The following is a 23,264-nucleotide window of genomic DNA, read 5'->3' on the forward strand; positions in this document are numbered from 1 at the left end:
AAGAATTTTATGGAGGAAGAAGCGACAGAAATATATGGTAAATGAAAACGAGGTTTTAGTATAAAGCACGACAAATTAAAAACACTGTAGAGAAAAAGAAGAAAGCATGCTAGGATCATAAGGTCTCAGATAAATCTTTTTAAAAAAGATAAAGTATAAGCTTTTGTAGTTTATCCTCCTCCTCGAACTAAACGAAAGTACTGACAAAGATGAAGCGTGAAAGTTCTGAGAAAGAAAGAGATAAAATGTTAACGAGCAACTTCCAGGAAAATATAAAACATTTCTGACGAAATTTTAGTGATCACCGAGGTTGTTTACTAATTTGCCACAACATATACAGCGGTGAACATAATTTACAAGGACATGTCTATATATGATGACACATCTGCCTCAACTAACAAATACGCCGAGTTTTGATTTTACAGATAGCGAAATGAGCATATCAAAAGTTGAGAATATCATACAAGTTTAAAATGTTGTAGCGGGAGCAGATGGAGCTACGGCCACGCTTCTTGGACTTATTCTGTCCCGGACGATTATCAGTCCCAAGCGAGTTGTAGGCATCCTGCTTTTGTAAAAAGGCAAAGGTTCACAGACACACTGAAAACTATAAATTTCAATAACTTGCATAGTAAAATTTATACCTACTAAAATATTAATAAGAAGAATGAAGGAGAGATTCGAAAGGCTGGTCCAGAGAGGCTGTAGATCTGATAGGATCAAGGGAAATTTATGGCCCTAAATCAAGAAGATTTTTGAGCATTTATAAAATACGAAAATATGTTTGACAGAAGTGTAAGATATTTTGGGAGACCGCCCCGACAATAGAAGCGAACCCTTGTTGTTTTTTATCTAGCTTTAGCTATTAATCCTCAAAATTGCATCTTTGTTAAAATGACATAGGTCTGGGGGCCTAGGATCTCGATCTAATTATTATATATATGAAAATTAAGGAAATAATCTATGGAGTTTATCACGTTTTATCTCATGCTTTCGTGAATAGGGTATAGTGTAAAATATTACTTAATCTGTGGTACGATGGTAAGTATGGGTAATATAAAATTTAAACATAGTGACGTTTATGACGGTTTATAATCATAAGCACTTTGAAATTTAAAACCAAATCCAGTTAACAAATACAAAACAAAAATCATTTGTGCCCTGAGATTTGTGCTTATAGTTTGTAAATGTTAACAAATTTAAAAGCAAAATGTATTTCCAGGTAAAGTATTTAACTGTGTTTGTTAATTTTTTATTTTCAAAGTTCTAACTTTTGTATAATGTGTATCGTTAGATTGAAAATACACCGGAACGTGTGAAGAGAACTCGGAAAAAGATTTTGCAAGATGACTTAATTAAGGAAGAAATTCCCAGACTTACACTTGCGCCCTTTTCCAAACCACCGCAAGTTGTGTTTGACAACGTCCTTCTTGGGTCAACTTGTAAAAAGAATTTAGAAGTACTAAATCCGTTAAAACATTCTCAACAGGTCAGATCTTGTACTTCTTTAATGTAAAAAATAATGATTATGATGATTATAATATGAACTAAATATGTTCAATAAGTTATAGTATTATTTCATATAAATAATTTATATAAAATAGTTATCTTAATGTCCAATTACTTAACGTAATTATTTTAAATTTAAAATTAACCACTATTTATTTCAAAATTGATGATGGCTTTAATTTACACTAAATATTATTAAATATTTTAGATAACACTTGGAAAAGCTTTACCTCCAGGTCTTAACATACAATTGCCCGGAGATATCTTAGATGTTGAACCAGAAACATGTTATTGTCTAAATATGCTCTGGACACCAACACAACCAACTGCACTAAGAAAAACTATTTGCTTTACAAATGAAAACAGAGGCAGATATGATGTCATAGTTGTCCTAAAGTCTGCTATGGTAATATAATTGAATATTTTAAATGTGAAATATAATTGAGACTGTTTATGTGCAAAGTCAACATATAACTGTAAATGCAACAGTTGTGGGTTCTGTTCCTTCCTCAAGGGAATTACTTTTGAGCTTATTTTTGTTATCTTGTTCTGGCAAAAACATAGTACAAGAATCTCTTTGTCTTTGTCCCTGCTATGAAGGCAAAAGCATGAAGCTGTAAAAAAATATAACTATTTGTCAATATAAGAAAAAATAATGTTAACAGATTTTTCTGAACTTTTGAATTATACTTACCACCTAATTAACATTATGCAGATATATATTTGATTTATATTAGAATTTGTTAACTAAGTTAAAGTTCAGTCAGATGTGAGTATGAAGTCATTGTAAAAGCTGGATTTTGTGTCTGATTCATTAATTCGTCCAACATGATTCACACTTGGGGTTGTGGTTTTTTTATTTCCCTACTCAGTAGGATGGACTAGGTGTGGTGTTAAGCCGCAATATGCCACTTAACAATGCCTTTTTGTTACTAACAATTAAATTCTATTTGACTATCATGCTAGAAAATTAAAAATTGTCATGAGTAGTAAAATACTTTTCTTATTTTTTCCAGAATACTAAAGGCAAAAACAATCAACCTAAATTTAAAATATCACCTGGAAAGATGAAGAATAAAGTAGGTAAGAAGTCCCCAGTTGCTATATACAAGAAAAAGGTTGAATCAATAAAGAAAGTGCAGAAAACTGTTGAAGTTGTCAAATCTACACAATACAAAATGATCAATCAAACAAACAAAGAGAATGCACCATTTTACAATAATCATTTAGAAGATTCAAATATATACAAATGTCCTTTCGACTCACCAACAAGTATAGACTTAAATTTCAATACTTCAGAAATATTTTCAAACATGTTACATAATAAAGAAGAAACATTCCACCAAACATATGACAAGTCATATAGTACAATTACTAATGAGAAATACAATGAACAGAATAATATACTAAAACCATCTAACAGACAAACTTGTGATACATCATCAAGTGCAAATATATTTGATAATTTAACTTTTACACCATTGAAAAGTGTTCCTTCTAAAAATGAAAAGTTGAATGCAGGTCCAAAAATTATTTTAAGTATTAATTCTGAGAGTGATTTTGATGACAGTTTAGATATTAACAGAAATAAAGAAAATTCAATTATGTATATCACCTCTTCTAAGCCAAAAATGTGCCTAACTGTTAATCAACAATATCAATATGAAAGTAATGCTCAAGCTACTGAAACACCAACACTTCCAAATAAGAAGATACCAAATACATCTTCCCCAAAAGAGTTCAACAGTCCAAATTTTTCTATAAACACAGATTTTTCACGAATAAGTGATTTATCTTTTTTACCTCAAAGATTTTCAACAGAACATAAGATTTTGGCTAAAATAAACAATCGAACTCATGAAATAATTGATGACTCGTATGTCAAACTAAGTTCAGATACATACACAAAGGAATCTCCTTTTACACCCTTTGATAATAGTGTCCCTAAGGAAGTTCCGCCAAAACTGTGTCGGCAAGCTCTCTTTAAGGAATACCAAGAAAGGGAAGCCAGTGAAAGAAATTACCTTCGCCCTGATAATTTCTTATGGAATATTGACTTAAGATTAGATGTGAAATCACCACCTCGGTCACTAACTCCTCCATTGCAGTCAATACCAGAGGAAAGTGGACATTTTTCTGAAACACAAGTCTTAGATAAGACAGATAACTTCCAGAAAATGACAACTTTCACGATTAATCGTACTTTCGACAATACATGCGATAAGTCGACGTCGGTAAGTCGACAGTCGGCTTGGTCTAAAAGAGCTGTGAGAGCAGAACCAGAACTTTGGAAAATGCCGGTAACATTACCAAAGAAGTCAAAAATGAATATGAAACGCAAGGAGTCATCTGGCAAAGTGAATCAAACTTTCGAAAAGAATAAAAGTTTGAGTCGACCTTCCATATTTAATCACATTGATAATGTATACTCACAGTCTTTCACTGTTGATCCCTTCTTATCGTCAACCTATTTTTATGATGAGAAAGCAGTTGATAAATTTGAAAACGAGTTTAAAAGGTGGCTCAATTATATTTTAACCCCGCCGGCTGATCTTGACAGTAACATGGATCAAAAGATTGACGTAGGCAAGGCGTGGATTGAGAATCGTAATAAGGAAGTCCCTATGGCTCCCACTAAAGAACAGGTCTGCAGTGTGTACCACAACAGTCAGAGGCTTCAAAGTTTAAGGAGATCTGCTAAAGCGTTATTACTGAGTCCGGAAATTTGTCAAGTTTTTACCAAATTAAATGCACAAATAGAAAAGAAATTGATTGCTATAAGAACAGACAGAAATCTCCATTTGAATGTTGGCTTACAAAAGGTTATTATGGAGTTGCTATTGTCTTACAATCCACTCTGGCTAAGAATAGGTCTTGAAGCAATTTACGGTCTTGTATTACCCCTCAAGTCCAACAGTGACATTGAGGGGCTGACCACGTTTATTATACAAAGAATGTTTAAGAATCTTCATTTGAAAAACAAACATTCTAAAGCATCAGATCCAAATTGGCTATCACATTCGTCTATGGAAGCTATAAAGAAATTTACTCTCAAAAAGTTCTTCATGTTGGTATTTTTCTTGGACCAAGCAAAGCAAAAAAAACTGATTTCCCACGACCCTTGTTTATTCTGCAGAAATGCAGTTTGCAAGGAAAGCAGGGAAATTTTGATACGTTTCAATAGAGAATTGATCACCGGGATAGGAGACATTACCAAACATTTAAGACCTCTTGGTTTCGTCGTTAGTCACAAACAATCTTACTTAGACGAATACAAATACGCGGTGCACAACATCGCCGTCGACATGAGAGATGGAGTGCGACTAACAAAAGTAATGGAAATAATTCTCATGAAAAATGGACTGTTGCATCAATTAAGAACACCTGCGATATCGCGACTCCAAAAAATACACAATGTTTCGGTCGCTCTAAATGCATTGAAGGAAGCTAATTTTGTTATAGTTGGTGATATATCTGCCGTTGACATCGCGGACGGTCACAGAGAGAAGACTCTGTCCCTGTTGTGGCAGTTGATCCATGTGTTCCGGGCACCGTTATTCGAGAAGGCTGCCAATGTAATACAAATGTGGTGGAAAAAGAAATATGAAGTTATTGTGGAGAAAAGAAAAGAAGAAGAGAGAATACTAATAGAACGCAACACCGCCGCCAGCAATATTCAATATTGGTGGAGAAGAATTAAGTATAATCGTATGATGGAGTACAGAATGCACCAGATTACGATAGCCACTATAGTTATACAGAAATACTGTCGAAAGTGGTTATGTCGAAGTCGTTTAAGGAAATTTAAAGCAAGTGCTGTGAAAATTGCTCAATGGTACAAGAGTATGAAATTGATGCAAGAAGCAAAAGACATTTTATTAGAGTTACGTTTAAAGAGAGAGGAGCTCCGAAACCGATCTGCTACGTCGATTCAGGCTTATGTTAAACGATGGTTGTGCATGAAGAAGTACAAGGAGATACGAGTAAAAATAATTTTAATACAGAGTGTTATCAGGAGATACTTAGTACGAAAGTGGTACACTAATTTAACAAATGCAGTTTTATATACACAAAAAAAATATAGAAGTAAATTGTTAATGAGATGGGAAATGCAGAATTTCAAAGAAAAAAGAGAAAAAGTTATACTCCTACAAAGTTATTATAAAATGTTTAAACAGAGAAAATATTATAAAGAATTAAAGAGATCGGTTCGAAACATCGAAAAACGATATAAAGCAATTTTGTTAATGAGAAGAGAAAGAAATCAATATTTACAATTGAGAAGCATTGCTCTAAAAGTTCAATCATTATACAAGGGTAAATTAGCCCGTACCGATTATATACAGCGACGAAATTTAATAATAACCATCCAACGAAAAGTAAGAGCTTACCAAATTATGAAGAATGAAAGGATGAACTTTGTAAGTCTTCGGAATTCAGCTATTATCATTCAAAAACATTTTAAATCATACCTAGCTATGAAAGCAGCCCGACAGAATTTTGTGGCGCTAAAGAATTCAGCTATTATCATTCAAAAACACTTTAAATCATACCTAGCTATGAAAGCAGCCCGACAGAATTTTGTGGCGCTAAAGAATTCAGCTATTATCGTTCAAAAACACTTTAAATCATACCTAGCTATGAAAGCAGCCCGACAGAATTTTGTGGCGCTAAAGAATTCAGCTAATATCATTCAAAAACACTTTAAATCATACCTAGCTATGAAAGCAGCCCGACAGAATTTTGTGGCGCTAAAGAATTCAGCTACTGTGATACAAAGGCACTTCCGATTGTATTTAAAAATGAAATCTGACAGAAGTGAATTCATTGCAATAAAAAAATCCGTTATTTTTATTCAAAAGAAATATCGTAGCTTATTACAAATGCGACGTGAGAGATCTTATTATTTGAACTTTAAAAAATCAGCTACAATTATACAGAGAAGATATAGAGCCTTAGTATTGATGAGGTCATGTAGAAATAGTTATCAAAAACTTAAGAGAGCTTCCATTGTATTGCAAAGGAGATATAGAACTCTAATGAAAATGCGTGAAGTAAGATCTCAATATATGAAAATAAAATTATCGTGTATTGTAATACAGAATGTTTTTAGAGCGTATACGAACGGCAAACGTCAACGGGCATTATATTTACAACAAAAACAATCAGCTATAAAAATTCAAAATTGGTATAGGGCTTTAAAAAAAGGCAAAGAAACTAAACAACAGTATGAACAAACTAAAGTGGCGTGTATCGCTATACAAAAAATGTATAGAGCATATGTAATTGGAAAAACACAAAGACAAGAATATCTTAAAATTAAATCTACCACAATATATATTCAAATAAAATATCGTTCCATTCTAGCGATGAGACGTGAAAGATCAGCTTACTTAAGCTTAAAACGTGCTACAATACTCATACAAACAAAATATAGGGCTTTAATGGAGATGAAGCAACAAAGACAAGCCTATTTACACCTTAAACATGTGACTATAACCATACAACGTAGATATAGAGCAAATATGAAGATGTTACTAGAAAAATCTACATATAACAAAATATTGACATCATGTATTACTATACAAAGGTTTTACAGAGCCTTCATTGAGGGAAGAAAACAAAGACAACAGTATGTAGAGTTTAAATCAGTAGTAACAATTATTCAAAAACGTTACAAAGAGATTTTAAAGGCCAGACAAATTCGAAAAGATTTTATTCAATTGAGGAACACAACTATTTATGTACAAAGGTACATACGATCTCGGAATAAAAATCGCATGGAATATCGTAGAATGTCTGCCGATAAAATCCAGACATGGTATATAAGTATCAAACGTCGAAATGAATGCCGCTCCAACTTCTTGAAAATAAAACGCGGAATCGTCACTATACAGTCACTTGTACGCATGCATATTCTCCGCAAACAGTACCTCACTATGCACAATGCGGCCATTTCTATACAAAGATATTACCGTTATTACATGTTAGCTAAATCAGATAGAGAAAAATATATAAAATTCAAGAATTCTATCATAAAGCTTCAGGCGCAAGTTCGTAGTTTTGTCGAAAGAAAGCGTTTTGCGCGTTTGAAATCTGCAGTTTTAGTCGTGCAGGCGATATATAAGTTGAAAAGACATAGGATAATATTAAACAAACAAAGGGGAGAAGCGGCTATGATCATTCAAAAGAATGTCAGACGCTATTTAACAAAATCATGGTATACTCGTTATATAAGACGGGTAATTTTAATTCAGACATTATGGAGAGGAAAACAAGCAACAAGAGTGATAAGTAACGAATTCTTACAAAAGAAAACGATAATTTTAAAATTGCAAGCAATTGCCAGAGGGTATTTAGTACGTAAAGAATTAGAACATAAGAAGGAGAACTTGATCATATTGAGAGAACAGCAACGTCGCAACCGGGCTGCATCTATAATTCAGGTACTTTTTTTTATGTTCTTTTCGCACCATTCTTATCTTGTACTTTTGTAAATGCGGTTGTGCGTTCGATTCCGACTCGAACGATTGAAAGATTTAATTTCGTTTTCTCGCTTTGGTAACAAGGTAAAGCGCGGAGCTAATTCCCACCACATACAGAGTCTCATAACACTAGGTGGTCTCGGTCTATCCTGCTATGTGAGAGATACAGGGATAAGCAAAAAAAAAGGAAATGCTAGTTATTGATTGCATTAAAATTCGCATATCAATAAATAAAATATCACTAATATATTAACAATTCAAGAACATATATGCCGCAGGCGCTTTTCCGCGGTCACAAAGTTCGCTTATCAAGCGACAAGCGGATCAAGGAGCTCCGTCGTCGTTGGCGGGACGGCGCCCTGCAGTCCACGCAGGAGTCCCTCAGGGAGCGCCACGAAGAGGCCATGTACGTGCTGAGGAACATGTCCGATATGGAAACTGTTATTAGGGCTTTTAGATCATTGGGTGAGTTGGGATTTATCTTACAGTTGTTTCATGGGGGGCTTGGTTGAGGCCAGTCGTGGCGCAAGCGTATATAATATGACTGAAAACGTGACTGGTTGTTAGTTTGAACCCTGCTCAAGGAAATGAAATATTTATTTAAATTTATATTTTCATTTCTTCACTCCGGTGTCGAGACAAAGCGTGGGGTTGAGTTCCCCCTCTCAAAACGCAATGCTTCCATAATTGTGTACGCGATACAACGTGAAGCTGATTTTTATGGTGCTATATTCAAATTCCGATAAGAGATAGTTTTCGAAAAAATAGTCATCAGGATGCATTTTTATATGCAACTTAAATATATTAGCAACAAAGAATTGATTAATATCTCAGTAGGTTATTTTACATATCTTGCTACATACATATATGTATTCAAAACAGCACAGCATTACAGCTATTAAAATAACTTCCACATCACACACAAGTAGGCATGTACCAATAATAAAAGAAGAGAAGTAATAATTATTTATAAATCTTTAATGCTTGAGGGCTAGTCGCGGCGCAGGGACACAAGCGTGTGACTGTAAAGGAGACAGGACAGGTGTAGGTTCGTTTCCCATTGGAGGAAATGTATTTTTTTAATATTTTTATTTCTTCGCTCTGGTGTCGAGGTAAAGTGCTGTGTTGAGTTCTGCTACTCAATACACAATGCCTTAGGATATTGTGTAGGATTCAGTGGAAAGCAAAGAGTGGAGTGCCTTAATACTAGGCGTCTCTTGCCTACCCTGCTACATGCGATATACAGCGTGAAGCAAAAAATAATAATGTACTAATTTCCAATAATACAGAATTGCTGACTGAAGTAATTCCAATGATGTACGACACGAAATACAGGTCCGTGATGCGCGGCCTCTACAGGTACATGACGGGCGCAAACAGATCAAGGTCAAGTATAGAAATGCTAAGGTCGGGCGCATCTGTGCTTGTTAATTTGACTAGGTACAAAGTTACTGGGCCTAAGATATATGCGGTGAGTTTAAAATCAATATAATATAATAATAATTAATTAAAATGTCCAGAGGTCAATCGTGGCGCAGGAGCACAAGGCTGTGACTGAAAACACGACAGGCCTGTAGCTCCGATTCTAACTTGAGGAAATGAAATATTTAATATTTTCAATTTTTCGCTCTGATGTTGCGGCAAAGCGGGGAGTTGAGGTCCACTCAACACACAATGCCTCCAAAATTGTGCGGAAAGTTGGGGGCAAAGTGTAACTGCCCTGTTACATACGGGATACAGTGTGGAGCTGATTTTTTTTTATTATCAGCATAACAATTTGATTATCATTCATGGGAATAAATTGCTTTTATTCTTCACTCTGGATACGACAGTGTGTAGCATTGATTTTTGCTACTCAACATGTTATATCCTGAATTTTGTTTAAGTTTTAACTAATGTTGTGGATAAAGGGTGTAACTGAATAATAAATAATTAATGGAAATACATATTTATCCTATCAATATCATAGGATAAACACTTTGCAGTAATCACAAAAATGCAATATGCATTCACACCCATTTTCTATATAAAATTAAATAAATGAAAATATATCTCTTAGGAAAGAGATGATTTTATATTGAAAAATTTTATTGTTTTCACAGAGAGATCAGATTCTGCCTGTTTTGAAATTGATGTTGCGGTACAGCAATAGTGAAACAAAACTGTTTTGCATACTATCAACATATTTATGGTTATTCGCCAAATATGATGAGCCTAAAAAGGTATTTATGTTGACAATATCATCTTTAAAATTTATATAAAATTAATGACAAAGATAAAATAATACAAAAATGTTTTTGTTGATTTTTAGGACCTTAAGGAGTTTTTACATATTCCTGAAAACCACAAGATACTGGTGACAATAAAAGGAAATTTGATGCGCATGAAGAGAATGGCGAGTAATGCTGTAAGAAATAAATTTAACACACCCCAGACATCGAAATTTGTTTCCCATACAATGAACCTATCTCTAAGAGCCACTATGAACCATAGTATTTGCAATAATGGACACTTATTGCCAGCTTTAGAAACGGATTATGGTATTACCAGAATCGATAAGCCGAGATATTTTGAGGATCCTCAACAAGCTATCATTTGTTTGTTTGATACTTATGAATTATAATGTTATTTAATCTGTTAATTTAATATATATCATTTAAAGTATTGTACAATATATTGCTTATTGACATAACTATATATTGTTTTAATGTATTTAACTTATTATGGAACAATAATTAATATTGGACAATTAACAATATGGAATTTAATAAAGGAATTAAAAAAGTAATCTATTTGTTTTTGTCCGCATATAGAGGAACCTAAAAAATCAAATCAGCTTCACGCCTATTCCCGCACTCGGCAGGGTTGGCAGAGGTAACAGTGTTAAGACACTCCATTCCTCATTTCTGCCGAATTCTGGAGGCATTAAGTGGTTGAATTCGACTCCTCGCTTTAGAGGAATCTAGTTATATATCTGATTACCGATGATATGAATGCCACACTAAAAAAATATGTTAAGAAATAGCAACATAATTTATCCCAAATATATTTTATCTATATTCATTTCAGTTCTTAATTTAGGGCTCTTCAAAACGTCATTCTGACAGCAATGTGACATATTTTCAAAACAACTTCAGAATTTAAGGCGAATTCGTTGAGAACGGAAAATAAGACAATAAAAGGATAAGATTTATTTATATTAACTATTTTAAAGAGAGCACAGAAAAAAATACTCCATGGATGAATTTGTGAACTATATATTGCTGATATTAGTGATACTGCCAGTGATTTTATTTATAAATTTATGGGCAGGAATAGGATGGGAACTTTTCGTGAATAACTAACGTTTGAAAAATTATGTTCCTCTCTATTTTTGAAGGTGACAATGAAAAAGTGCAACAAATATTTACAAAATATATATTACTGGCTATTTTTTAAGTTGTGTCATAGGCTTATCACCAAATGTGAAATAAATTGTAATTTAATAAAAGGATAATATAAATAAAGCACTGAATGCGTTTTAATCTTTTATTTTGTAACATTATATAAATCTTTGTCAATATATTTACAAAAGGTTTGTTGTAAATATAAATCTTTTACAATTAATCATAGCAGGGAATAAATAGCTTTGGTGAATGTCTTTTTCTATTGATAGTAAGTAATAGTAATTATCACATGTTTTATAATAATCAAATTGAATACAAGATAATTTTAAATATCATAAAACTACTTAAGTACACAAATTACTAAACATTGTTTTTTGGCACTTAAAACATAATAATTGTTAATAAAAATGTAAAAGATATAAAAAAATGTTGATTATTCAATTTAATAAAAAATTGTCATAGTTGCTTTATTATTAGTAAATTAACATAATCTTAACACTTAAAGTTTTATAGAACAAATATATATAGAACTTTTTATTAGAAAAATGATACAATAATCTTAAATATATTAAGGAAGTTTTGTAAATTGCAACTTATTTAACTAACAATATTATATTTAATTTATATTTCACTAGAGAGAAGTAGTTCTTCCATGCCCATGTGTCCACGATGCCTCCAGACCCTGTAGCGAGCTATGTCCTTTCTGGTCACCATCCCAACAACCTAGAGATAAAAATGTCCCAATTGTCTCATGAGAGCCAAAAAACTATGTTTATGTCAATTAACTGATGACATTTCTGAGGGGCAGTAACTCAGTATCTGACTAAATACTGTATGAGTGGGATTTGAACTCAAATCTTACTTAGGGTAATTTATTATTTTTATTTCTTGATAAGAAAAAAAAAACGAATTGTTGTTTTGAAAAAGTTAGAGTGAAAAAGAAGTGTTTGCAGTTAATTTCCACCATTCAACACACACAATGTCTACAAATTTGAGAGATTTTTTGGAATAACTAGTATTATTAAATAATAACTGCTATTAATACTGAAATTAAGATAAAAAGTACCTCATTGTGATCATTAACAATAGGTAAATGTCGAAGTCCAAGAGCTCTAAATAAACGGAACAGCCGTGGTAAAGAGGCTCTATGTGGCAGAGTGTATGGTGAAGGATTCATGAAAGGCCTCAAGTCTAGAGTACATGTTTTCTCCCAATCTAATATCTCCAACTGTATAGAAAATTATTTATTATAAACTTTGTGTTACAGTTGTTATTTTTAAAATTGGAACTAAAAAATCTTGTAAAAACACATTTTTTTGTTTCATTCTTAATCCCGCGTACCGCGGGGGAAGACGGGGTGAACCAAGTGTATGTTGAGTATCAAACAAAAGTCAACAATGCATTTTGTCAAATTGAGTATGGAAAGGAACACAATTCCCTCAAGTAGGAATCATATCCAAAACCATTGCATTTCTAGTTCAATTAACATTAGTTACATTTTTAAAATAATAAATAATTTAAATTAAGCCTTCCTAAGGAAACTTAATTTCTTACCTCATCAATAGAAGGGTACCTCGGGTACTCCTGTCGGAACATGTTCATATCCACATTGAAATTGGACCAAGTTGTGTTGGCATTTTCATTGTAAATCTTGTTTTGTAGTAGGGCTATTAACTGTGAACGTAGGATTAAGCCGCGAAGTCGTTTGTATGTAGTCACTTCAGCCTAAAAATGTACATTGAATAAAAATAAAAATATAGCAGAGGGAACCTAATGTAAAGACATTCTGCTCCCCATTTTCAGAATTTTTTTGACACATTGCGCTTTGAGTGGCGAAACGTCACGCTCTGTCTATAGTCATTCCTACGACTGCGGATCGAACCCACAACCACCGCATTTACAGTTTGACGTTATCCCACTGCGCCTCGATAGTCTTTATAAGACAGCCTTATTTATTTTACTCTAAAGTAATAATAATAATTCTGTTCTCATACAATTTTGAAATGTAAGTTTATAGAATATAGACACCTTCCATTCTATCTTTAAACAAAATAATGTCTGAAGTAAAAATATTCATAATTATAATAATGCAGTCGCCCGCCTACTCGACATTAAGTTGTTTTTAGAGTTTCACAAATTATATGTACTGTGTAAATCAAATGTATATTCCAATTGTAAACGTGCAATAGAGTGTTATTATTATTATTTCAACACATTCATTGCTCACGCAATAATTGTACCTACAGTACGGTTGAGGAGTCGTGGCCGCCCTGAAGTTAACTGAAGATGGCTGCACAGACTTGATTTAAATATTTTTCTTACTTTTGAGTATATTTTTCTCGTGTGTGTACAATTCGCATAAGTACAGAAAGCCTAGCTTGGACGACCACAACTCACTGACCACACTAAAAACTACAACTATACTTACATCATCAGCTAACGGCGGATCTACAACCGGGAAACCGTTATAAGACACAATACGTAATATTTCCACGATGTGTCCGACGTTTTCCACTGTCCTTAAAGTGAATACAGGGTGGGACATAACTTCTGAAGCGTATATATTGTGGGCTAACGGCGGCGGTTCCCACGGCAAGAGGGGCACACCCGCTAGTTGTATGTGGATGTCGTAGATACCCTGGAATATTATTGATTTACACAACATCTTATAATTGTTTCATTTTCTTAGTTTTCACGTATTAAGCGCTAATCGCAATTAGCAATACGTCGAAAATCTGGTTGATTTTATTTTACGAGTATCTAACTCAACCAGAAAACGCCAAAATCTACACTCATTTTATTAAACCTATGAGTTTGTTTGGCTGAACGTAAAAAACTCAGAAACAACCATTTAATTTAAAAAAAAATAGTGTTGGATAGTCCATTTATTTAGAGTTGCCTCAGGCATATAATATGGCCTAGGCGTGGATAAAAAGTAGTTAACAGCATAAATTTAGCACCAAAAAAAAATTTAAAATTTACAATCACATTCCCACAAATATATCGACGGTGCACAGTTTTAACTACTCTATAAAAGCCCAAAATAATTCAGAATAAAATTAATTTCCAAAAATGAAAAAGTTATTTTATCAAACAAAATAAATAATAAAATTATCGTTTTAAAATAAAACGCCATTTGTAAAGTATAACATAAACACGCACACACTTACATGTCAAAGCGGCAACGTGGTACACTTATGTGTGCGTCACACGAAATACAGGTATGGATAAAAATCGTGAAATTAAAAAAAATCCTACGTCCAAACTGTTGAGATACCTTGATTAATTTCTGGATTTGAAATATTTTACCCTATATGCAGTTTCAGTAAAAGGACCGATACCAAAGTTCCACCGTGTACAAAAGAAAAAAATGCAAGTATCTTTTATTGCTGTTTCGAGCTACTAACAAGGATAGTTTTCGATTGCATGCACGTTTAAAACACGTATTTTTTATTTTGAAAAAAAAAAAATGTATTTTTTATTTTGAAATTAAAACAACACTTCTTAGTAATTAAAAAGAGCAATAAAACTATTTGCGATTATTCGTTTTCGATATCTACTTAGGGACTATCGAATTAAACAACAAAAACATAAAATATACCTCATTAAAGAAATCCCCGGTCCATTTTGCTACTACCAGCGTAACTATAATAGGTAGTGCGTTCGATATCTGTCCAGTCGTCTCTATAATAATGACTGTTAGAGAGATGGTCATGCGCACAACGCCGCCGAGTTGGGCGGCCGCGCCCACTAACGCGTATTTAGCTGGATTTATACTCTGGATGAAATACAACAAATTAAATATTTATTGACAATATTCTCAGTCATGAGGATGAAGTCATTAGTTTTAAAATACCTCTTAATAATATTCTTCAGCTTCTCGCAATAAAAAATGAAGTATATATTATAAATAATATTAGATAAAGAAAACACACTCACATTCTGAGGCAGCATATACTGAATTATTATAGCTAAAAGCCTTCCCCAAGCTGCTCCAGTCAATAAATTCGGAATAAACAGTCCACTGGACACCGCCAATCCAAAAGTCCAGGAGGAAAGTAGGAAATAGCAAATAACAAAAACTAATATGGACCAAGGCTTATAAGATCCCATAGGGTCGTGGATAAACGATCTCACTGAAGCTTCGGGTGTTTGAAACCAAATCGCTGCAAGTGTATTGTATTCTCCATCAGCACAGAAAAGCTGCAATACATAAATTATTATTTACATAATTATGTTTTGTCTTATTTTTTGTATTTCAACTATTATGAAAAACAAAATAAATTAAATAATTAATATAAAAATAATTTATGTCAAAATTCTAATATTGTGAAACTAGACATGTTGACATGAATCTTAGTATCTTATAACCAAAACTTAAAAAGTTATTCAATATCAACATATTAAATAAGTATATTTATAAGAATAAATAATTTCTAATTAAATTTTATATTATTTTAGCCAGCATGAATATTAAGTTTGTCTGCGGATTATGGACGACAATCAGCTTTGATGAAATTTCACACTCATCCTCGTTAATGATTAAGTTTTGGTAGTTTAATCATTAATTGAGACGCTTGCAAAACATGTTTCAGCCTTCTCTGTACTATACTACAAATGAGAAATTTATATTGAAAATAATTAGATTTCTAAATTTAGTCAATATCTTTAAATTTAATTAATAGCAGTATTTCACATAAAAAAGAGTTATCCACTATAAAAATATATTTATTTTGACTTCTTGTAAAATGCTTATAATATATATATTGATTATGATTTAGCGGATGTTCACAACGGATGACGATAACCCTTGATGAAATTTCACACTCGTCCTCATTAATGATTAAACGGTAGTTTAATCATTAACGAAGACGCGAGTAAAATATAGTCTTCTACGACACTATATGCAAATGCATGTTTTTTTTGTTATTAGCACCAAATTACCTATTTCTTATATTCTAGTATAATATTACGATGTTTATTAAAATATATTATTTTTCTTAGTTTCAGATAAATATTGAGTTAATCAGTAAGTGGTGACAGTGGATGACAATCGGCATTGATGATATTTCACACTCATTCTCCTCAATGATTAAATTCAGTAGTTTAATCATTAAGGAAGATGCGAGCAAAATGTGCTTGTGTAAAACAAATTATAATATATTAATAATTTCCCTAATTATTTTTGCGTTTTATTTCATTTATATATATTTGATAAATTCATTATTCTATTATTACATTAACATAATATAAAATATTTTAATTAGCTGGACGACGATCAGTTTTAATGAAATTCCACACTCACCCTAGTCAATGATTTAACTTTGCCAAAGTTTAATCATTAACCGAGATGCGAGTAAAATATTATTTCGTTATATTTAATTTTTATTCATATAAGAAATAATTAAGACTTCAACACATTGAAATACAAAATAGTATTTTATATTAAAAATTGGCTATATAACTTAAAAAAAAACAATAGTTTTGTTAGTATTTCCTTGATATTGAGTCAATTGATGACGATGACAATGGATGACCCAGTCAGCTCCGATGAAATGTTACACTCATCCTCGTTAATGATTAACAGAAAATATAACCACTAACGGAGACGCGAGTAAAATAGATAGAATAGAAATATTCCTGTAAACCATATGAAAATGTTTCCCTTTATACTGAAACAAAATTAACATATTTGTACTTAGCACAAAAATTCAAATATATAACAAGTTAATTCAAAAAATAATTTGTATAGAAAATATAATAATATGCTGTTGATACATTTTACACTCTTCCAGTTTAATCTTTACAATACAATTTTGTTATTGTTATACATTGTTTACTATAACAAAAAATCACTAAGTCCAAATACAGGTAAGTAACTGAATGACTTTGCATGTGACAATGCTATATAAGCTCAATTAGCATAAAATTAAATATATAGATAGAGATAAAATGAAAAAATACATATTCACTATATACATGTTAAAAAAAAATATTTACAACTTGACTAGAATTAGAACATAAGATAGACTTTTGGTACAAGCTAATTAATTTCTTAAAAATGTTTGAAATAAAAACCTTTTTTCCCTAAACGTATTTTTCCTAACATAAAGTTTAAAAAAAAAAAACATCATTTCAGTAAGCCTGTAACATGAAAATAATTTTAGTTTTAAGATTCCTTTAAGCGATGACTGGTCGCATAGTACTATAGTATCCTCATGACCGATTTCTCTGAACCGAAATCCGTCATGAGGATATTGTATTACCATACGTGCATACATTGACACTTGGTTTTGTGCCTCTGGATAATTTGCATTTTTTATGTTAACATGTACATATGCTCAATGAAGTAAGCTTAATGAAGGTTAATGTGAAAAACATACTTAATAAATAAGACAAGCATTTTTCTACACGGACAATTCTAAACATTTTATTTTTATTTTAAGCATATTTTAATGTTATAAAAATAACTACAAACATTTTAATTAATTTTAATTAATACAAAAAGTGTTTGAAATGGAAATACAGAAACATGTCAATAAGCTAAGCTAAAGTGTAAATATAACATGAGATTGTTAAATAAGTGGTGCTTGGGTTAAGTTTTATCCCGCATAATAGGGCAGCAGTGTAAATCTACTGTTAAAACACTCCATACTCAACTTTCTGCCTGAATTCGAGATATTGTGTTGAGTAACCCCCCTTAACCACTCAAGGATATGATTGTAACACAAAATTAAGTCTTTATTCACATAAAAAGACATTATAATCAAAATTTACCTGTAACGGTACTTTAGTAGGGTCTTCACCAAGCGGTCGGCAATCGTCGAGTAAAAACATCATGAGAAACCCGCAAGTGGCGCTCACACCGGCCACCAGGCACGCTTCTACCACACGCAGCCATGGCGCACCAACGTATCTATATAAACACACTCCGTTTCCATTAAGACTTCTGTTTCCCACTGTCCGCGGATTTCTGGAGGCATTACGGGTTGAGTGGCGAAACACAACGCTGCACTCTTCACCAGAGCGAGGAAATAAAAATATTAAACAAATAATTTCCTCGAGTGGGAATCGAACCCACAAACTTTCTCTACATATACACTCGCACGCTTGTAGGCCACGACTGGCCTTTAAATACGTTAAATATACAATTATACAAACATCTTTCTATAACACTCATTCTATTTCAGGAGAAAATATTCAATATAGTATGGTTGATGAGTTGTGGCGACCTTTTAAGATTTTTATTGCTTTTCATTTCTTGTTATAATTTTGATAGAGGTATAGTAGATTGGTTAGTGAGTAACGCAACCATTTGTCTAATCAAACTAAAGAAATGAAAAACAGAAAAACAATGGGAGCTCCACAATATAAAGCAAAACATTTTATCAACTGTACAAAGTTGACTTATTATCAAAGTAAACATTGAACATAAGAAAAGTCATTACTATACTGAGTTATGATATAAAAATTATATATTAATTAACTTACCTTATACGAAAGACACTCAGTTTAAAATTAATATAATTCCACAGTGCACCTAGACATCCTCCAATTACTCCAAACAACATGAACACTGGTAGTTCATAGAATTGGAAAGGAAAAGGCTCCATTTTCCCAAGGTTCAATAAGCCTAAAAAATATTTTTATAATCAAAATTGTGAAAACTTCAAGCTCTTTGTTATATGTTAAAAGAACATGGATACTGCATTTTTTTTTTATTTGATTACCTTCAGAATAGGATATTGCTGTAATAGGGTAGGGTAAGGTAAGGGTAGACAGAGGGAACCTTATGTTAAGACACTCTGTATCCAACTTTCAACCATCAGTAAGTATTATTTGTATATTTTATAAACAAATTAAATATAAATTGCATATTATACCTGGATAGCTTAACTCTCCTGGATGTCCATGATAAGCTGATAGTGCAAAGTTTAGAGTAAACGTAGATACCACAGTCCCAAAAAATGTACGCCATGTTAGTGCTTGATTCCAGAAACTTGTGCCCTCTTCCAATGAAAATAACACACCACCTATGTTATTTAATAATTTTAATCAAAAATTACAATAAAATATTAAATAAATATACAGTAACCATTCTATTATATAGTGTTTTATTAAAATAATATTTATAATAAAAACTAAATGAGCTTGTATAATATTACTATGTTAACAGGACAAAGTACTTATGTTATCATATATTTTTTAATTAAAATTACAACAAAATACATAATATGTATGTGGATTTGTTAAATAAAATATATATATAACCTATAGGAGCTCCAAAAGCAGCTGATACTCCAGCAGCTGCTCCGCCTGATACAAAATCACGTTTCTCATGATCTTCGCGGAAATATTGAAATATTTTAAAATCCTTATTGAATGTTGTACTTTTCCCTTGTGATATACCAGCCGCTACCACAGCGCCACTATGTATCATAGGCCCTTCCTAGAAACAAATCTTCTACACTTTTTTACATATTGTTTAAAAATAAAAGATATAAATTTTAAAAATGTATATAATATCATACTATAGCTAAATTTCATACTGCTATTTAATATTAATATATGTATGTTGCAAGTTTACCTTGCCTCCAGCTAAGCCTCCCACTACAGCAGTAATAACTCCAACAGCTTTCACAAATAATGTCTTTATTCTTACGACTCTGGGTACTTTAACTCCATTTAAATAACATTTAACCTGAGGAATACCACTCCCAGCAGCAACTGGCTAAAACAATATACGCATATTTAAATTTTAAACCAATAGTTTTACCTGGATAAAAATTAACACATTTGAATATGGCAATATAATATTTTTAAAATGTAAACCAGATGTCCTCACCAGGATAGATCATCCTAGTTATCATCAAGAAAATTGTATTTTTCTACTGTCTTCATAATTTTCGATATAATTATTCCCCTGAGTGTGGATTGAATCCACATTCAATATAGCTACTGTTTGATAGTGTCTTAATGCACCATAAAGGACTCAGTATATTTAATATTATTACACATCACAATATTTTCTGTTTTTATATAATTACTTAGCACACTTTATTGAGTCATATAAAAGTTGTTTTATAACAACTATTATGTAATTGATTACTTTAAAAATTGATAGGAATAAAATTATACCAATTATTAATAATTAATTATATACATACATAAGAATATAATAATGTAATGAATCATGAGGCCATCATGACACAGGGGTTTAAGCGTGTGGCAGTCAAGGCAATGGTTATAGGTGGGATACCTCTGGGGGAAATATTTTCTGTTAACAAAGCAAAAAGAGTAGCATTGGGTTCTACCATTCAAAATGCAATGCCTTAAGAAATTGGTGGAATATAGGGAGTGGGACCAAGTATTTTAATACTAGTTTCTGCCTGCCTATTCTGCTATTTGCAGATGTTGTAGAAGATGCTGCACTTTGTCTTGTCATAACAGAGGATATAAATATTCTTCAAATCAAAACAAGTTTCTGATATTGGCACACAAAAAAAAATAAACTTTCAGATTTATAATATTAGCGTACATACAACATAAATACATAAAATAAACTCACCTCAACATATGCCACAAGTACAGATCCAATAAATACTATACATATATTAGACAACACCCACAACAAATATGGAATGTAAAGTTTATCTAAAACCACATATCTGTCAACAGCTGATGTAATATATTAAGGGAAGTATTCAAACATAAATGAATCATATTTAGTAGGTGTGTAGTAAATTTCCACTTTACATATATATTATTTTTGATAAAATACCTAAATATTATATTTACTAAATAAATCATTTTTTTCAATTTTATGACAGCAAATATTATTATAAAGGATACATTTCTTTAGTTGCTTATACTTGATTTTGGTAAATTCTTCTATACAAATATCTATTATAAAAGCAATAAGTGCAGTAATAACTCCAATTAATAATACAATTATCCATCGAGCGATATCTTTCCATATAATAAAAGGGTAGCCTCTTTTTCTTTCTTCATCTAAAAGTAAATGATTTTCACATGTGTCATAATCTAAACTCTGTAAAGACAAATCAAAAATTAAATTATTTACAAAGTGCAATACAATCACAGCATTTAAAATGTTTACAAGCAGTACCTCATATTTAGCAGACAAAATGTTCATAGAACCCGGTTCAATTTTTTGTACAGGTTGTCTTCGTCTAACTCCATGGCTGCCATGAATGTCATCTTCTGTCGAGTCCTATGAAAAAACTTACCAGCTTTAATCTAAGAATAATAATGCTTATCACAATAATAAATACATCTTCCCTAAATTCCTACCTCAAGTCCGGAGGTTTTATTTAATTGGGTAAAATTTGATGTTCTCGCTTCCTCATTGCTAACCAGTTGTGCTGTATCAGATGTAGTTTCACTAGTACCATCAATGTAAAATTGCGACGAAGCATTCATTTTTAATAAATATTTAACGTGAAACAAAGAACAATTGGCTGCACATTGTTATCACATATACTAAAAATATCTTAAAATGTACTTTATTCATGAGCGTGTACATGTAAATAACAATTATTTCTTTTAAAATTGTTAAATTTGTAGTTTTTTGATGATAAAGTAATAATTCAAGTTATATGGAGAATGAACTCTGCGACTGACAAAACAAAAACTAATTAGTAGTAGACAGACGATCAATATATTGTAGACTATACAATAAAATATATGTTGACAGCAGACAGATTAAACACTAGTCTCTATAGGTTCTATAACTATACATAGATCTTTTCAAAGTTTGGGATCGCTCTTAATATAGCCGCGAACTATAAATCAATAAAGAAAATTCGGTTGCGCACTTCTATATTAATTAATTAGAACGTTTTGAAGTTTAATTCTAATTAATAACACTTAAGATACGATTGGAAAGCAGATCTTTTTCCCGCTGAAAACAATTTAATTATATCGAATAAATCTATTACCTCTTAAAAAAAATAATCTTCTTTTTCCGAATAGTAGGTATAAATAATTACTAATAAATATTATATATAATTAATATAATCATTTCAAATGGTTCAATTAAAATGAATTATTAGTTTAAAATAGAGAATAAAATTTTATTCAAATATGAAAAATAGTAAAAAGAAATAATATGGAAAAGAATTTAAAAAATATTTTATCAGTAAATCTGTTTACCAAATAACAAAAACATCACTTTATGTATATATTAGAGAATACAACATTTTAATTCTCCTTTAGTTTCAAAATAGGGGAGGCCACTCCCTTATTTTTTTCTATTATGAACCTAATTTCAACTTTAGAATATTGGAAAATAGCAGTATTTAAAAAAAAACAATTTAATTTGCTAAGTTTTATTATTATTTATTGCTTTTTCAGCAAATTACAAACGTCATTTATAAATACCTGAATTTATTACAACTCGTGTCGGGGCCAGCCCAGGGCCCCAGGCTAAAAGACTTTTGAAAATTCTGTACTTTGCGCATCACAAAGCGCCTATCTTTGCGATGGTCATATTGTATGAGGATACACAGAGAATATCTTATCTGTGAACATTATTCGAATAAAGGCTTACTTGCTATTACAAAAAAAATACCATAAACTTTAAGGTTTATTTACTTTCGATGATTTCTTGTATTGATAATACAATATACAATTGTTTATATGTAAGATTTATATAACGTGCCTAGTGTAATACAGTTTAATATATTTGTGGATTAATATAACGGTCATAGTTATGTTATATATACAGAAAAGCATAATAAAATATAATAAATGATCTTATCCACTAATAATTAAGTTGCAATAGCTTTATGAAGTCATAAAAATATATTAAAAAAGTTATCGATAAATAGTTACTTAAGATATTAATAAGCAGAATATATAT

General features: G+C 31.5%; 2 protein-coding genes across 3 annotated transcripts; one reads left to right on the top strand and one right to left on the bottom strand.

Moving 5' to 3' along the window:
• The first annotated feature begins 1,067 nt into the window (after positions 1 to 1,067).
• On the top strand, positions 1,068 to 10,782 carry asp (microtubule assembly factor abnormal spindle). The gene is made up of 8 exons (XM_085198211.1): positions 1,068 to 1,222; positions 1,295 to 1,489; positions 1,718 to 1,915; positions 2,526 to 7,955; positions 8,273 to 8,459; positions 9,284 to 9,465; positions 10,097 to 10,216; positions 10,306 to 10,782. Exons 1-8 carry the CDS (start codon positions 1,211 to 1,213, stop codon positions 10,615 to 10,617), a joined length of 6,636 nt encoding a protein of 2,211 aa, XP_085054337.1. The 5' UTR covers positions 1,068 to 1,210; the 3' UTR covers positions 10,618 to 10,782.
• A 726-nt stretch (positions 10,783 to 11,508) lies between these two features.
• On the bottom strand, positions 11,509 to 23,106 carry ClC-b (chloride channel protein 7). 2 transcript variants are annotated; one of them, XM_085198130.1, is made up of 15 exons: positions 22,784 to 23,106; positions 21,510 to 21,614; positions 21,233 to 21,431; positions 20,949 to 21,058; positions 19,968 to 20,111; positions 19,652 to 19,829; positions 19,264 to 19,413; positions 18,872 to 19,013; positions 18,158 to 18,296; positions 15,320 to 15,583; positions 14,982 to 15,158; positions 13,809 to 14,018; positions 12,935 to 13,105; positions 12,447 to 12,608; positions 11,509 to 12,103 (listed from the first exon to the last, which is right to left on the bottom strand). In XM_085198130.1, the coding sequence occupies exons 2-15, from the start codon at positions 21,534 to 21,536 to the stop codon at positions 12,002 to 12,004; spliced, it is 2,175 nt and encodes a 724-aa protein (XP_085054256.1). In that variant the 5' UTR covers positions 21,537 to 21,614; positions 22,784 to 23,106; the 3' UTR covers positions 11,509 to 12,001. The 2 variants fall into 2 exon arrangements, with proteins under 2 accessions (XP_085054256.1, XP_085054255.1); XM_085198129.1 differs by lacking the exon at positions 22,784 to 23,106 and adding an exon at positions 21,695 to 22,235.
• Between the last annotated feature and the right edge of the window lie 158 nt (positions 23,107 to 23,264).

This window comes from Heliconius melpomene, chromosome 15 (genome assembly GCF_056956725.1).
Source record: "Heliconius melpomene rosina isolate 202511_hmr_F chromosome 15, ASM5695672v1, whole genome shotgun sequence".
NCBI classification, from domain to species: domain Eukaryota; kingdom Metazoa; phylum Arthropoda; class Insecta; order Lepidoptera; family Nymphalidae; genus Heliconius; species Heliconius melpomene.

Bases quoted from the DNA above. Each gene is read 5' to 3' on its own strand.
- asp (XM_085198211.1), top strand. The intron at 1,490-1,717 runs GTCAGATCTTGT...TAAATATTTTAG, and splicing joins CGTTAAAACATTCTCAACAG to ATAACACTTGGAAAAGCTTT. The intron at 7,956-8,272 runs GTACTTTTTTTT...TATATGCCGCAG, and splicing joins GGGCTGCATCTATAATTCAG to GCGCTTTTCCGCGGTCACAA.
- ClC-b (XM_085198129.1), bottom strand. From the start codon at position 21,823: ATGAATGCTTCGTCGCAATTTTACATTGATGGTACTAGTGAAACTACA. The intron at 18,297-18,871 runs GTAAGTTAATTA...GTGTTTATATAG, and splicing joins CTGAGTGTCTTTCGTATAAG to ATACGTTGGTGCGCCATGGC. The intron at 14,019-14,981 runs GTATATTTTATG...ATAATATTCCAG, and splicing joins CCGGGGATTTCTTTAATGAG to GGTATCTACGACATCCACAT.